The 14,700-nt window shown below is 37.0% G+C and overlaps 1 protein-coding gene across 1 annotated transcript; it reads right to left on the bottom strand.

The window, feature by feature from the left end:
* Positions 1-4,448: 4,448 nt before the first annotated feature.
* Positions 4,449-13,418, bottom strand: LOC306992303 (GTPase IMAP family member 4-like). The gene is made up of 4 exons (XM_079601013.1): positions 13,351-13,418; positions 8,147-8,216; positions 7,688-7,722; positions 4,449-7,564 (listed from the first exon to the last, which is right to left on the bottom strand). Exons 2-4 carry the CDS (start codon positions 8,158-8,160, stop codon positions 6,315-6,317), a joined length of 1,299 nt encoding a protein of 432 aa, XP_079457139.1. The 5' UTR covers positions 8,161-8,216; positions 13,351-13,418; the 3' UTR covers positions 4,449-6,314.
* Positions 13,419-14,700: the final 1,282 nt, after the last annotated feature.

Below are 14,700 nucleotides of genomic sequence, written 5' to 3'. Positions count from 1 at the left end.
CAGAGAGTCAACATGAAGATAGTGACATTTATGTTTTCTTTCATGTTATGGTGAATAAAGAAACCAAGCTTATGTGGTCATTGTCCAAGAATAGGCTTTCATTTAGAGGTCTTTAAGAATGGTGCAAGTGAAGATAGGGGTTTTTGAACCAAGAAAGGAGCAAACTGTCCGGTAGATCATTTCAAATCCTGGTTTCAATCATCTCAGGCTTCAGTTTAGGGTACGTTGCAATAATGGTGTCCTTGTAGCAGTCAAACATCCCTGTTATCAGGTGATTTAATGTATCCAATGATGACATCGATATAACTCAGTAACATCCCATACGAAACAGTACTGCATAGGATAGAAGATGTCTCAACCAAGTAGAATAAGACCGATGAAACTTGTGGCTGAGGGATGTATGAGAAGTCCTTCTTATAGAAACATACAGGCTAGCATTAACACCAAACATAATCACATGAAATGACTCAAAATAAGATGTAACCCACCAAATACAATGTTAATAATACGAAAATGAACAAAACACTTACTTGGATGAGCTTAAAACAATAATTTATCAACCCGGACTCTACACATAAGGTTAGCTAAAGAGGAGGCCATGCTTCTCTCCAAACAAACATGCCCCAACTTCTTCTTCTTCTCCCTGCCTTTTATCCAGAGGAGGAGTAGTATGGAGAGCCCCCTGGAGCATGGTAGTGGTACTACAGCTTGAAACCATACTAACTGCATGAAACCATACTAACTGCTCTAAAGGCCGTTATTTCAAATCTGCCGGCAGTGGCGAGTAGTCCAACGCTTGCATTCGTCACGGTGCCACTGAGTGTGAAAACGCGAAAGGCGAAGCTTGAATTTCCAGGTATGTCCCTCTTCGGCTAATGTATTTTCAAGATGGAGGCGCAACATGGCTTCGCCATTCGAGCAGCTCCCCCGTAAGTATTATAAATGGCAGATTCTACGCTAACGAGAATACTGATTAGTTGGTAGGAGTAATTATATATTAATGAGCACATATAATTTTGAAAGAACAAAGTGGTTTTTGCTAAGAATCAACTTAAAAAAATGACACAGTGTAGATTTAACTCTCTGCTGACTCATAACAAAAGCGTACATTTTTTATTGTCGCAAAACAGCAACTTCCTAATTCAATGATAGTCAGAAATCGTAAAGTCCCAAATGATGTGCTCAATGCTCCATTAATTAGTGCCTTCAGTTTGATTTATCCTGGACAAATATTTGAGGTAGCACCAGACTCCACATTAATCTATAGAAATAATGATTTCAGAATCATACAGAATAAATTAAATATAACATTATATTTGTCAGGTAAAAATGCATCATGCCATTTACACAAGTAAGCAATTAGATGCCAATTCAGAAATAATAAATACATGACATTAGTTGCTCAAAGATTACTCTAACAGTGAGAAATCCACCTGATAGAGACAGAGACACACAGTAGTGTATGAATGTGTTGACTTGGGAAGACACTGACACAGAAATGCATGGGGGTTTTCTGGTAACAGATTCCCAAAGACTGCTCTGCCACTTTCCCTTAAGTACCCAGAGCAGAACAACATGTTTTAAATATTTTAATATGTGAGGAGAGGAGACAAGTTTGGGCAAGGTGATGTCCTGTGCTCTTTCTTTGAGATCTTCTCTCCAGTGTGCGTTTTATTGCAGGCGGTTTGATCTCAGCTTTTGTCTTAGCAGGAAAAACAGGTCTCACAATTTTTTGTTTACAATTATCTGGAAAGGTATTATATTGACTAATTTTGACTTAATAATGAGTTATTTGTGTTGATTAATATGTGGTAAACATATATGATTGTGAAAAAATTTCTATCATTGTTATGTAAATTAAGGAAAACTGCGAGTGCTTAGGGTGCCAATTGGGACAGGGCCGATGTGCCTGTTTCTATGTAGGTTTTTTGGTTTTCCTTGAATTCTCTCTTCCGGAGAGTAGTATGAAGCTGCAGACTCGGAGCCTGCTGCATCTACAGTCCCGCACCCAGAGTCCCGCATTCTCAGACCCCTCGTTTTTCGAGACAGCGCCACCTATCAAATTAGATCGGATAAACACATGAATAAACACGTGAAGAACCGTGAGTATCGTCAATTTTATTCAATGATTTATTTTTTAATCAAACTACTTTATAGCTCATCGATACACCAACATATGAACAGTCTATTTAATATTTGTAATGATAGTTTGTAACAAAATTTGAGCCGTTAATGTATGTTTTTTCGCCTTTTTCCCCCCGAAAATATTTTGATAGCTAACGTTAGCCTTTAACCATGGACTTTTTGTAGACAAGCCATTGTAAAAAAATTTATTAAAATTAGTTGACATTAAAGTAGACCAAGTAAATACATTATATGTGTTAATATCAAAGAATGTCATCATTAATTATTTAATCAGATTTACCTTTTTTTAATTATCGGAACTTTTCTCCTAAAACTATTGAATTAATTAATGCCGGAGTAATTTTACTTTATATAATTTATGTAGACTACTTAAATTAGTTCTTATAAAGCATAAGTATATAAAAAGGAGGTGTTCCTTCGTGGCCCTACTTATCACCCTGGGTATGCTTGTAATTTGCATTTGCAAATAAATAAATAAAAATATTATACAATATTTTTGACAATGGCATTCATCTTTTATTTTATGGAAGTTGAAGAATTTGACCGGGTGATTGCAAAAAGAATGAGAAAAGAAGCGACATTTGCCTACCAGAAAGTAATTATTTTACCTTATGTATTTGCATTACATTTTACATTTATTCATTTAGCAGACGCTTTTAACCAAAACGACTTATAAATGAGGAGGTTTTTTGAATGCAATTGAATACAAAAATGAAGTCACTAACACAATTATTTCTTCCTTTTTTCTTTGCTTTGTCCTGTTTACAGCAAGATGACAGTGAATAAGGTGATCGTTAAATAAAGTACAGAATTGTTTATTATTGATGTTTTGTCAATTATTTGAGTTTTGCTTCACATTCAAAATATCAAAAAACAGGTTTTGTAATGTTAGCATGTTAATTAGACCATTATATGTTGAACTGAAAGAAAAAATGGAATTTGAAACATTGTACAAAAACAAACTAAAACATTGTAGCAATATAATATCACAATATTTTTCAGATAATAGTTCAATCTGTATTTGTATCCGTTACATCAGTAATATCCTTTCAATATCATTTCAATTACACCCACGCTCAAAAAATAAATACTGGGTAATTAGTAAGTTTGAGAACACAATTATTATAATTTTTTTTTGGTAGACATGCATTAAGCAGGGAACGCAAATATTTATTTGGATAACTTTAAATAAAAAGAGAGCGTAATCTTGCATTCCAATCACAGACGTGATTTTAGGGTGTTATACGATCTTCCGAACGGCAGGAGGCGCTGTCTCGAAAAACGAGGGGTCTGAGAATGCGGGACTCTGGGTGCGGGACTGTAGATGCAGCAGGCTCCGAGTCTGCAGCTTGATAATGTTGCTTCCGGATGGAAAATGGCGAGCCTCCCAGCTTGATTTTGGTGATCTTCAGTTGATTTGTGCGGAGTGATCTTTGCTGTCCAGAAGTGTGGTAGGATTGTACATAATCTTACAACCTATGGATTTCGTCTGCCAGTAACTTTTCCCTTGATATTGAATCCAAAGGAAATTTTACTCCCAGTAAATTGGAGCAACCAATCTGAGCTCAGCAACACGAATTACAGTGGACAGAACTGGGGATCCTTGACTCATTGAGTCATACACATACACCAATAACACACCCACAGAACCCCATCTTATATTGAACTATGAATAATATAACTAACCCACAATTATTTAACAGTATATGTAATGATATTAGGTAACTTTATCACCATGATTTAACCATTAAATTAAGGATGAGTTTTAAATAATTAGCCTACACTACTCTGGTTTGAGTGGAGGTTCATTGTTATTGCGTCTCCAGGTGCTGCACTAACTTCTACAATAAAACAATTTTTACTTAATTTTGTTACTCTTTGTAATTAAATGTTTAGAATCAAATATGTTTTCTTCAGAATATTTCCTTTCTGCACTTTCCATCCTGTTAGTGTTTTGTAAAAACCCTTTAACAAAAGCTAGTTCCTTAATGACATCATCCTCCAGGAAGTGACATCATGTTAGTCAGAAATCAGCAGCACAAACATCACCAGTAAGACTTATCAATTTGTGTTGTTAGTTGGTTCGTGTTTCTTGAAAACTTTCATCTTGTTTGATCAAATGAGCTTGGTAATGGCATAATTTCAAAAGATGTCCTCATGTAAATTAACTTAATGCTGTGGTTTATAAAGTTGTGAAAATTTCTTTTTTTATGAAGCCTTTTGTTCTATTGACCTTTTAGTGTATGTTAGAGATGAACAGTTTGGTCCAGTAGAGATCATAATGACCACGAAGCAGACAGAGAGACAGTCAAAACAAAGAGTTTATTGAAGACAAATTATTTAACCACAATGCAAAAAAGAGAGAAAATTATTACAAATGGGTTTGAGACATGAACTAAATTAAACAGTCACTAATTACAGGTACATGCAAAATCCATTTCAACCAAACAGGCTAAGAAAGGTTATGATAAGCAAGAGCATGTCTTCATATAAACCTATAAACTATAAACCTTAAACCATATATCTTACAATATACCTTATGAATTGAGGAATCTGAATAACTACATTTAGTACCATGAACACTCAAAATGAGTACATTAAAAACTTGAAGTAACTCAAATAATTTGAAGAAATCAATAATAAAAAAACAATAAATGAATAACCAACTAAAAATGTGTAATTATCACTGCAATATTGCTTTTCCAATTAAGAAGCATGCAGCTTAAAAAATAACAGATCCCACAATGAACAATAACAGATCCCACATTAAACATTAACAGATAATAATCCTGCGCAAAAATACACAAAATAACTCTCCTTATACTCCTTATACAATCTGTGGCAAAAAAATCTGGGAAAACAGATTTCCCTGTTTGTATGATTAATTGTGTCCAATTTGTGTTGAAATGTCATTGTTGTTAAAGATGAAGAAAATGAAGAATATTGAGGATATATTGAGTAGATTTAAACTGATCAATATAATTTTTTTGTCCTTAAATATGTTAATTGAAATGTAACAAAAATATTAAGCATATCTTAAACATACAATTTGTTTGTGCAATGCACAATTTTTATGAAAAATAAAAAATAAAAATAACACGTGTACTTTTTAGGTCAAATTAACTGTCGGATTTTTAGCCGTTAAAGCAATCACTGATAGGTTTTTAGAGTGTATGTTTAATAATGCTGGGTCAAACATTGTGTTTTTGCAGTGGTTGAACATTGGAATCAATCACAGATATGTTTGTTGATCAATGCAATGTGAACCAATCTTCTTCAATCACTTGTTTGCAATGTAGACACACAATAAATGAAAAGTGAGCAATGCAACCAAATAATGTCTTGACACTTGATACACAGAGCGTCATTAAAACTAATGATCATTTTCAAGAGTGCATTGTTCTAGTCATCTGATGGTCTGCACTGAGTTTTTCAAAAATGCAATATTTGCTCATTATTCAACTGTGAGAGAAATTGTATAACCGGCATTCATGTAACACACTTTCATAAAACTTGGGACTTTTCAGACCTAACGATCAGTGAGAGGAAATTTACACACGAGCAGAACTAAGGTAGGTCTACTGTGGCTCTAGTAACATTGCAAACATTTTAAAACAGGAAAACTTCAAAAAAGCAAAGAAATGCAAAAAGATGAATGCATGTCCACATAGGAAACCAATGGAAAACCTGCTCAGGCAGAAACAAACACACTTTTGAATAGACACTTATTTATATAAACATCAGTAGCTGAATTTCCCCAAACTATGAAAAAGTAGCTTTTTATTTCAGTTCTTTGTATGTAAATTTCCATTTCATCCAGAGCTGTTACATTATTGGTTATTGAATCGCTCAAAATGATGCAATGAGAGACCGGTCTGAACGAATGCAAATCGATTCAGACAGTATTGCAAATGCGTTTGGCCAATTTACTGGACACCAACAACTTACAAGAATGGATATTCACTAGTCAGTCAACGGAAATATAATGCAAGACATAATAACTGCTCAAATTTTCGCAAGAAAATTATTTCAGTCGGAGTCCACAGTACGTAAAGCCGTACAGCTGAGGATGCCACTCTGTGTGACAGGGTAGGATGTTCTATCAAATATAAATAAAAATATTGAATTGACAATGGCAGTTTGTTGTATTTCATTCATAATAGACAATTCTATTGAAACTTCTTATAAACATCAGCTGGAAGTTGTTCTGCCTTTTTAACAACCCCTTTTGCATTCTCATAGTTAGCTTTGGCTGCCATTTTAATGGCGTCAACCAAAGTATCTGCTTCTTCTACTGCTTTGTATCCAGTGATTCCTCCTCCGATCGCTCCTGCAAGAGCTGCAGCTCCTAATATAACACCTGCAGCAATCCCTGTACCAGCAGCTGCTCCGATCCCAGCGCCTGCAGCAACTCCTGCCTCCACCGCTACTGCTCCTGCTGCTCCTGCCTCCACCACTCCTAACACTGCTGCTCCGGCTGCTGTTCCTACTGCTCCTGCTCCTCCTGCTGCTCCTGCTGCTGCTGCCACTGCTCCTTTATCTGCTAATGTGCTTGCAGCAGTAACAGTTGTGGCTATTGCTTTAAATACTTCTGTGAGTTTAGCCGCTCTCAGTAAAGCCACGACAGATCCCACTGCGACGCCGATGCCCATAAAAGCACCAACCAGTGTCCCTGTAGCCACTCCTGCAAACCTAATGAGATATTTTTTATAAACATTCTCCTTCGCTCTCTCTCGCGTCTCCTCTGGAGTCAAATGAATTGTGTCCATACCATTAATCTCGTCTTGAATGTCTTCCTCTACACTTAACATCAGCTCATTGGTGAAGCAGCCGTTCTTTTCCACCATCTTGTCTATGGTCTCTAGCATATTTTTGACATGAACCCTGTTGTTCCTGTAGCCTAACTGACAGTCCTTCCAGTATTTATTATCAAAGACGTGACAGCGGCCTCCACATTCATCAACAAGCTCCTGCAGTTTTGGACTCTTCTTCACAAATTCCTCGATGGTTTGACCTTCTAGATCGTCACCATGAGTGAATAAAACCACTGCATGTGTAAAGGTATTCTCTCCACAATATTCAACTATTTTATCCACCATTTTTATTTCCTGTTCTGTGTACCTTTTAACTTGTAGAACGATGACTAAGGCATCAACAGCAGGAGCACATTCAATAATGGATCTAATGATCTTAGATTTGAGGACTTCCTCATCAAGACATGTGTCAAAGATTCCAGGTGTGTCAATAACTGTGACTGTTCTTCCACCAACCATCGCAACTCCTGATTTACATTCAGCTGTTAAAGAATTAGGTGAAGATTCAGTTGTGAATATTTGTTCACTGAGAATTGTATTTCCACAGCTGCTTTTGCCATCTCCTGTTTTTCCAAGAAGGGCCATTTTTCTTGCAGGTTTAGATGCTATTTGAAAAAGACACTCTGGTAAGTAAAGTTTGTTTTGAGTACTGTAAAAAAAATCTATAGCATGTTAATACATATTAAAGAGATTTGATTGTAGTCTTATTGTATTAACACTGTTCTTACCATTCATTATGCGTGTATATTGCTGAGCTGAATATCTGCAATGTCAGAAATAATATTCAGGACATTGTTAACATTATTGATACATTTTTGCTTTTCTAAATAGACACTAAAATCAAGTCAAATATCCAAGAAAGCATAATGCAATTCGTTAAAGAAAAAAAATCTCAAAACTATAAACACCATTTCTGTTTCATGTAGGCTGCAATTACAAATCCAGCATGCTGTTCACTGGGACTGGGTCATTTCTTGATTTATGAAATTTAACATGAATATTGAAACATTGCCAATAGAAAAAAAAAAAAAAAAGCTATACAAATAAACAAACTGAAGTCTTATCTTTGTTATAGTTTAGTACATACAATAGGCCTGTAATGTTTTGGAATACAGTAAAATACATTGGAAAGTACTTTGATGTCACTGCAAGTATTTATGCGATTCTCAAAAGGAGGAACTTCTAACCTCTCAGTAGACATGTCTTCAACTTGTCTGATGCTGTTGCCCACAGTCCAATAGACCCAGTCCTGGCTGTCTGTGCCACAAAAAAAAAAGGATATTTATTTATACTTTCTATATTGCCATTTTATAGAGATTAGAAGAAGCCACAAATTGAGGCCAGGTTTTTTTTATTTTTTTTTTATTCTCTATTTGACAGGGACAAAGGACTAGCCTGGCTAACGCCAGACCCAATTCTCGTTGAGACTTGGGTCTGGGAACCACATGTTCATTTTCTCGTATTTGAGGCGTGGTTTACGAATGCGCCGGCGCCGTTTATTGGGTGCTAAGAATGTCTATCAAATGCGCATAGCCAATCGTTTCCATTATACCAGATGACGTATGTAGAGAAATGGTTTAACGCCAAACGCTCACGCTGCTCTTTTTTCTAAATAAAATTGCGATCTAAACTACTTAGAACAATATCTAAGGCTGCATCAAAAGGTAGCTTCACGTCTGCTGCCATGTTGACTCCATAGATATAAACAAACTGCTTAGTTGTGTCGCAAAGATGTGGTCATCGTCTTGCTGCTCCCTCCCCGTTCTGTGATTGGTTCCCTAAACGAGGCGAAAATCAGGTCCATGGTTTCCAGACTGCCTTTCAGCGAGAATAAAATCGCGCTGAGCAAAGGCAGTCTGGGGAAACCCAGGCTAACAAAGGACAGTAAAAAAAAAAAAAAAACTGCCCCAGAATTAGCTACAAAGCTAAATTTCATCTGCTGTCCCTGGGCAGGAGAGTAGTCACATTACATACCAAAATATACAATCTTTTGGTAAAATACAATAAATATTTGATAAAATATAAGTATCCGATAAAAGTAAGTATTACCGTAAGTCAAAGATTTTTGACATTGCGACACATAATTTGTGTGTCATTTCTTAATTTGTTTTATTATGTACATAAATCACAGTTTTTCTACTGAAAAGTTAAAATGTAATAATTTAGATAATAGAATATTATGATTTAGCGTATCGAATGCCTTTTGTAAATCGATGAACACTGCACACCCCACCCTTATCTAATTTTGACCTCACTTGCTTGATAAAATAACATACAGACGTTTCCGTCGCATGCTGTTCACTGAAGCCAAATTCCATAGGGCACAATAAATTATTGTGTATATCTAAAACATTAAAATTTGCTCAGTTACTACTTTTTCTAGTATAGATGTCTGTGAGAGCACCTGACTTCTTAGGATAGCTCTGCTAACATCCTCGCTATCAAATAGTTATTGCTTAACAGGCCTTCTTGAAGGAAACGAGTTGGATGCTTAGCATTGCAAATGCACTGAGTATCACGTTGCTGGTCGTGCAATGGAGCCTCCCTGATACTAGCCCAGAGCCTGGTCAGTACTTATCAGGTTGAGTGTAGTGTTCCAGAATCTATCTGAGGATCGCTCTGAATGAATTCTTAAAGCCCTAAGTCTGGTCGGAAGGTTGAAGGACTCTCACGAGGCCTCCCTGTTAGATCAGCCCTAGAGCTGGAGGCGCTCCCCTTATTAGGGTCCCTTTAGTGTGCCCAGCCTCCACAGGCCTTTGAAGTACTGTGTAGAACCAGGATCAAGTAGAGTTACCCCCAATCGTTTGCAAGGGTTAGAAAGCGCTATGCTGAGTTCAACTCTCCAGGATACCCGTCTCTATGATCCAGTCTGTTAGCGATCACTGCCACTATCTGCAGTCTTCCTTACCGGATGCCACGAGTGAGGCAAATAATGTTAGAGACTGTTCAGGAAACAACAGGTTGTTGGCAACACTAGGTTAGTAAAATAGACCAGGTCAGCCTCCCTGGTGGCATGTGGGGTTGACTGTATGTCCCCTTCAGAAAGTGACTAAACAGGAATCCATTGGACCTCCTTGCCATATTCCCTTAAAGGAACCCCTTCCAAGGAAGCTGTTGGTTTCCAAGCCTTTGAGTGGCCTTGGTAGGCCTTTATTATATAGAAGGCCTCTTTGAGGTTTATAGCTTGGGCAGTGGCCATAGGGAATACTGTCACTGACAGCCTGTATGTGACCCGAAGGGGGAGTGTTTGGCATTTCAGTGAAACTGACATTTCGGACATTTTTGTCACAGCCATAATTTGGCATGCATTCCCCTCAGCATGGTGGGACTGTATATCGCTCCCCATGGCGTCAAATCGACGCAGTGCGAGTTCCTTTTCGGAAGGGAACGTCTCAGGTTATGACTGTAACCTCTGTTCCCTGAGAACAGTGAATAAGACACTGCGTCGCTAGCCATGCCTCGGGATGCCGGCTGAACAGTCCCTTCAGACAATGGACCCTATTTTAACGATCTGAAACGTAAGTGTCAAAGCGAAAGTAACTTTGTGGGCGGGTCTTGGGCGCTGTTGCTATTTTACCGGTGGGATAAATGCCTCTTTAGCTTCATTATTCATAGGTGTGGTTTGGGCGTGACGTGAAATAAACCAATCAGAGCGTCCTCTCACATTCCCTTTAAGAGCCGGCGAGCTTGTTCCACGGCGGATCGCTATTATAACGGCGGATTTGCCAGCGCACGCCAGGAGCGGTTCACAGCCGAGGAGACCGACGCTCTCGTCAGGGCCGTAAAACACAGAGAAGTGACATTGGGAATGATGGAGAAACCACACAAATTAGCTTCGGTTAAACAGGCGGCTAATTTGGGTAAATGTGTAGCCTAATCTAGATTTTTTGTTTTTTTAATCTAGATAGATTTTTTTCACATCTTCATGGACACAACAATGATTTCCCTCGTGTGTTAATATTTTTCCTTGTAATAATGTATGATTTGCAAAAAATTAAAACTGCTGCGTCTGTTTATATTAGAGAATCAAAGTGTATGCGTGTTCTTCACACGCTACATTATGGCCAAGCACGCGCCCTTAAAATACCATTTGACTAACGTGCAACGCGCCACTGTCTTTAGACTGGGTTTCTCCTAGTCAGTGGCGGAGTTGTTTTCTAAAACTGGAAAATAGCACCAGGGAACGTTTGCGCCGGAACACGCTCCTCTTTACACCGAACCACCCCGCGAGCGCAAGTTCATTCCCTAATTTACCGACGTGCGTCTGTGGAGGGAAAAGTCCGCTGTGCGCGGGTGCAGAATAGGAATGATACATGCGTCAGTGTACAAAGTCAATTGCGCTGGGTGCAAGATAGGGCCCAATGAGTGGATGACATGTTCTCTAGACCAGTGTTTCTCAAACTTTTTACACCAAGTACCACCTCAGAAAATATTTGGCTCTCCAAGAAGACTAAATTGTATAGCTTTTTTACAGAAGCAATATCACGCTTTTTCATAAGCATCCATACCTGTTCAGAAATCCATGGTAAATTTTCTCTCCAATGAACATATAGACAAAACTTATTTATAGGCCACAGCCTCTGGTCCAAATCTGGGATAAGTTCTTTATCACCGTGTTTTTTTTGTTCTTTTTACACACAATTGTTATGCAAATCTAGATAGATCCAAAACTAGGAGATTGTGTGAGCCATTATATGACAATCCAATCCATGTAATATATTTGTGAATTATGCACTTTTATGCATTTTTGCACATCTTTCACAGCTTTCTGCATTAATGCATTGTAATGATTTCAGTGCATTAATGTAAAATTAGTTAAAAATTAAATGTAAACAACAATAAAAGTGTGATTACTACAGACAGTTCTGAATGTTCTTTCATTTGGAATGAGAAATAGTGATTGTTCAGTATCCATTTGTGATCCATGAACAGAAACATGTTCTTTCCTGAAGCAGGTTAGCACTGAAGAATTTGTAAAGCTTTTGTTGTTTTGATGATGAATCGATGTAAAAGCATACTCATCATGGATTTGTGATATCAAAGATTGAAAGTGACCTTAGTAGTCACTTCATGTTACAAATATCTGACCAAATATTTTAACAACAGAAGGTAGTACAGCTTTCCTGTAGCTCAGTGGTAAGAGCATTGCGTTAACAACGCAAGGTTATGGGTTCGATCCCAGGGGATTGCACATACCTATGTATAAATGTATAGGATAATGCAAATGTAAGTCGCTTTGGATAAAAGCGTCTGCCAAATGCATAAATGTAAATGTATAAATGCGTGGACTTTCTAGGAAAAATTTAAACAGTAAGGGGCGAGAATATGTTTCAAACTCCAAAATGACACCAGAACGAAAGAACATCCATAAAACAAGACAAACTAGACCTACACTGTGACAACCATCTTAAAAAAAAATCCTCATATGATCTTGAGGATGTGGTTTCATGCCTGCAGTTGGTAGATTTCCGTTTAGTTCGTTTCCATAACGCCACGTGATTTGCAAGAACCAGAGCTTCACAACAACAACATTTTTTTTAAATGCATAGCCTTTAATATGAAGTTGTGTGACCCAACACTATGTCAAAAATATGTTTGGTTGCCAAATAAAAACATTGTGTCTTCTCTATGTAGTAATGATAAATATGTTGATTTGTTTATTGACTTGGTGCTCTGAATATTGACATTTTGTTATTTGTTTATTTTTTTATTTAATATTTTTATTTAAATATGTTTGAACTGTACTATAGATTACTTTTGGGTAATGCAAATTTTACTGTTTATTTCTATTTTTTTCTTTTAATAAAGTTGAATGCATTAAAGGTATAGCGGAGGATCTTTCCTAATTTTAGAAAAGACCCGCCCTCTCCTATTTTAAATGGATTTCTCCAAATAGCATGACAAACTTTACCTGTCTAGTAGAATCTTTGCGACTGCGGCATCAGTGGGAAGCCCAGCCTGTGCTTTTAGCGCACGCCAGCGTGTGAACGGCCTTACGTAAACATATCACCAGAATGATTGACACTTAGGTGGACCAATAGTATACACTACCCACCCGGAAAAAGAAAATCCTCCGCTATACCTTTAATACAAGTACAGTTTATGTCCTAGAATCTGGTCTTGTGTAAAATAAAGTTCCTGCTTTACAAATTCAACATTATAACATTGTTTCAAAATTATAACATTGCGTTTCTTTTTACTTGCTTGTTTGAATATTTTATTACCTGTCATAAGTTAATTTAGGGTTAATTTTAATTTAGATTAGCCCAGCTGCAGCAATATTTACTACTGACAATGAACTACACTAAATAATACGTGCTTTGATATTTTGACACAATTTGAATTATGATAGCATAGGGCTATCTAAAAAATATCAGAATATCTTGCTCACCTTTAAGAGTTTCCTCACTTGTAGAAGTTCTTACTGTGATATTTATAGATATTGTATTGCGACACAAAGGCTCATGTCTTTTATATACCGTATTTCCTGCTGTCATTGTGAGGGGTGGAGACTAGTGGAAAGACTTGCATACACACTTATTTTTTGCTTTCACTTTTGATAAGTTCCAAATCTTACACAAAATGAACCGGAACTTTCTATGATGCTGTGACGTTTATTTTATTATATATTAATTGTATTCTATTTTTACATATTTTTGTTAAGGACTTTAATTTTGGTGTTTAGTCCTCAGAGGAAGAGGATGATGTAATGAGAAGCGGGACTGCTGCTCATGGTGGCCGTAATGCTCCAACGGAGAGTGTGGCCATTAATCATAAGAATATATTGATTCATTTTCATTTTTAAATGCAAGTTGTAGCCTCGTTATTCTGCAGATAAAACACGCATGTGTGACTAAGAAGGTTTATGTTATAAGTAATTTGAGGGACATTCTCTCTTAACATTTTAAAATAAACAACTAAACACTACATATATTAATCTCACTCGCCTTTATTACTAACATGACCATGATTATCTCTCAGTGATCTTTCATTCCATTCATTCATTCATTTCATTTCATTTATTTCCAGTGTCTACAGGAATGTCATGGCTACACTGACTGGGATCTTTTTAAAAACGAATGTAAGGACATCGATGAGTTCACAGAGACCGTTTCAGCTTACATCACCTTCTGTGAGGACTTAGTCATCCCTCGTAAACTCATTTCCATATATCCAAATAATAAACCATGGGTCTCCAAATCTGTCAAAAGCATAATTAATCATCGAAATATTAGTTTTAATCAAGGTAACATGACTCAATACAGAGTACTTCAAAAACAAGCTAAAAAAGGAACTTAAGCTTGCAAAACTAAATTATAAGGATAAAGTTGAACATGCTGAGCACAGGCAACTCACGTCCTGCATGGGAGGGTGTGAAAGCCATGATGGGGATGCAGCCTAAGAGGTGTCCGATTTCCCTAAATGGCATGTCAGACCTTGCACTCTCAAATGACTTGAACACATTTTATAATTGTTTTAATATTCATGATTTTAGTAAGGAGCTGTCAGTTTTTAATAACGTTGCCCCCGAAGTATGGGTTTGGACATCATTTGTTCTTAATGGAGCTCCAGAATGATGATCGTGTGAATCTTACATCTTTCTACAAGTCAGTTCTGGAGGCATGGAATGATTTTACCATTTCACGTACATCAGATACACATGCTGGATTATGGCTTTTTAAAGAACCACTCTTTCTTAATGACTTTCTACCTTCAATACATATGTCTGGTCCCAGTCTAC

Source organism: Phoxinus phoxinus, assembly GCF_949152265.1.
Source record: "Phoxinus phoxinus genome assembly, chromosome: 2".
Classification (NCBI taxonomy): Eukaryota; Metazoa; Chordata; class Actinopteri; order Cypriniformes; family Leuciscidae; genus Phoxinus; species Phoxinus phoxinus.
The sequence above is the reverse complement of the archived record's forward strand: the minus strand, read 5'-3'. Positions and strand labels throughout refer to the sequence as shown.

What these genes read in the sequence shown, in the direction of transcription:
- LOC306992303 (XM_079601013.1), bottom strand. An exon ending in ATATACACGCATAATGAATG is followed by an intron (nt 7,565 to 7,687) that starts GTAAGAACAGTG and finishes TTTTTCAAATAG; the next exon opens with CATCTAAACCTGCAAGAAAA.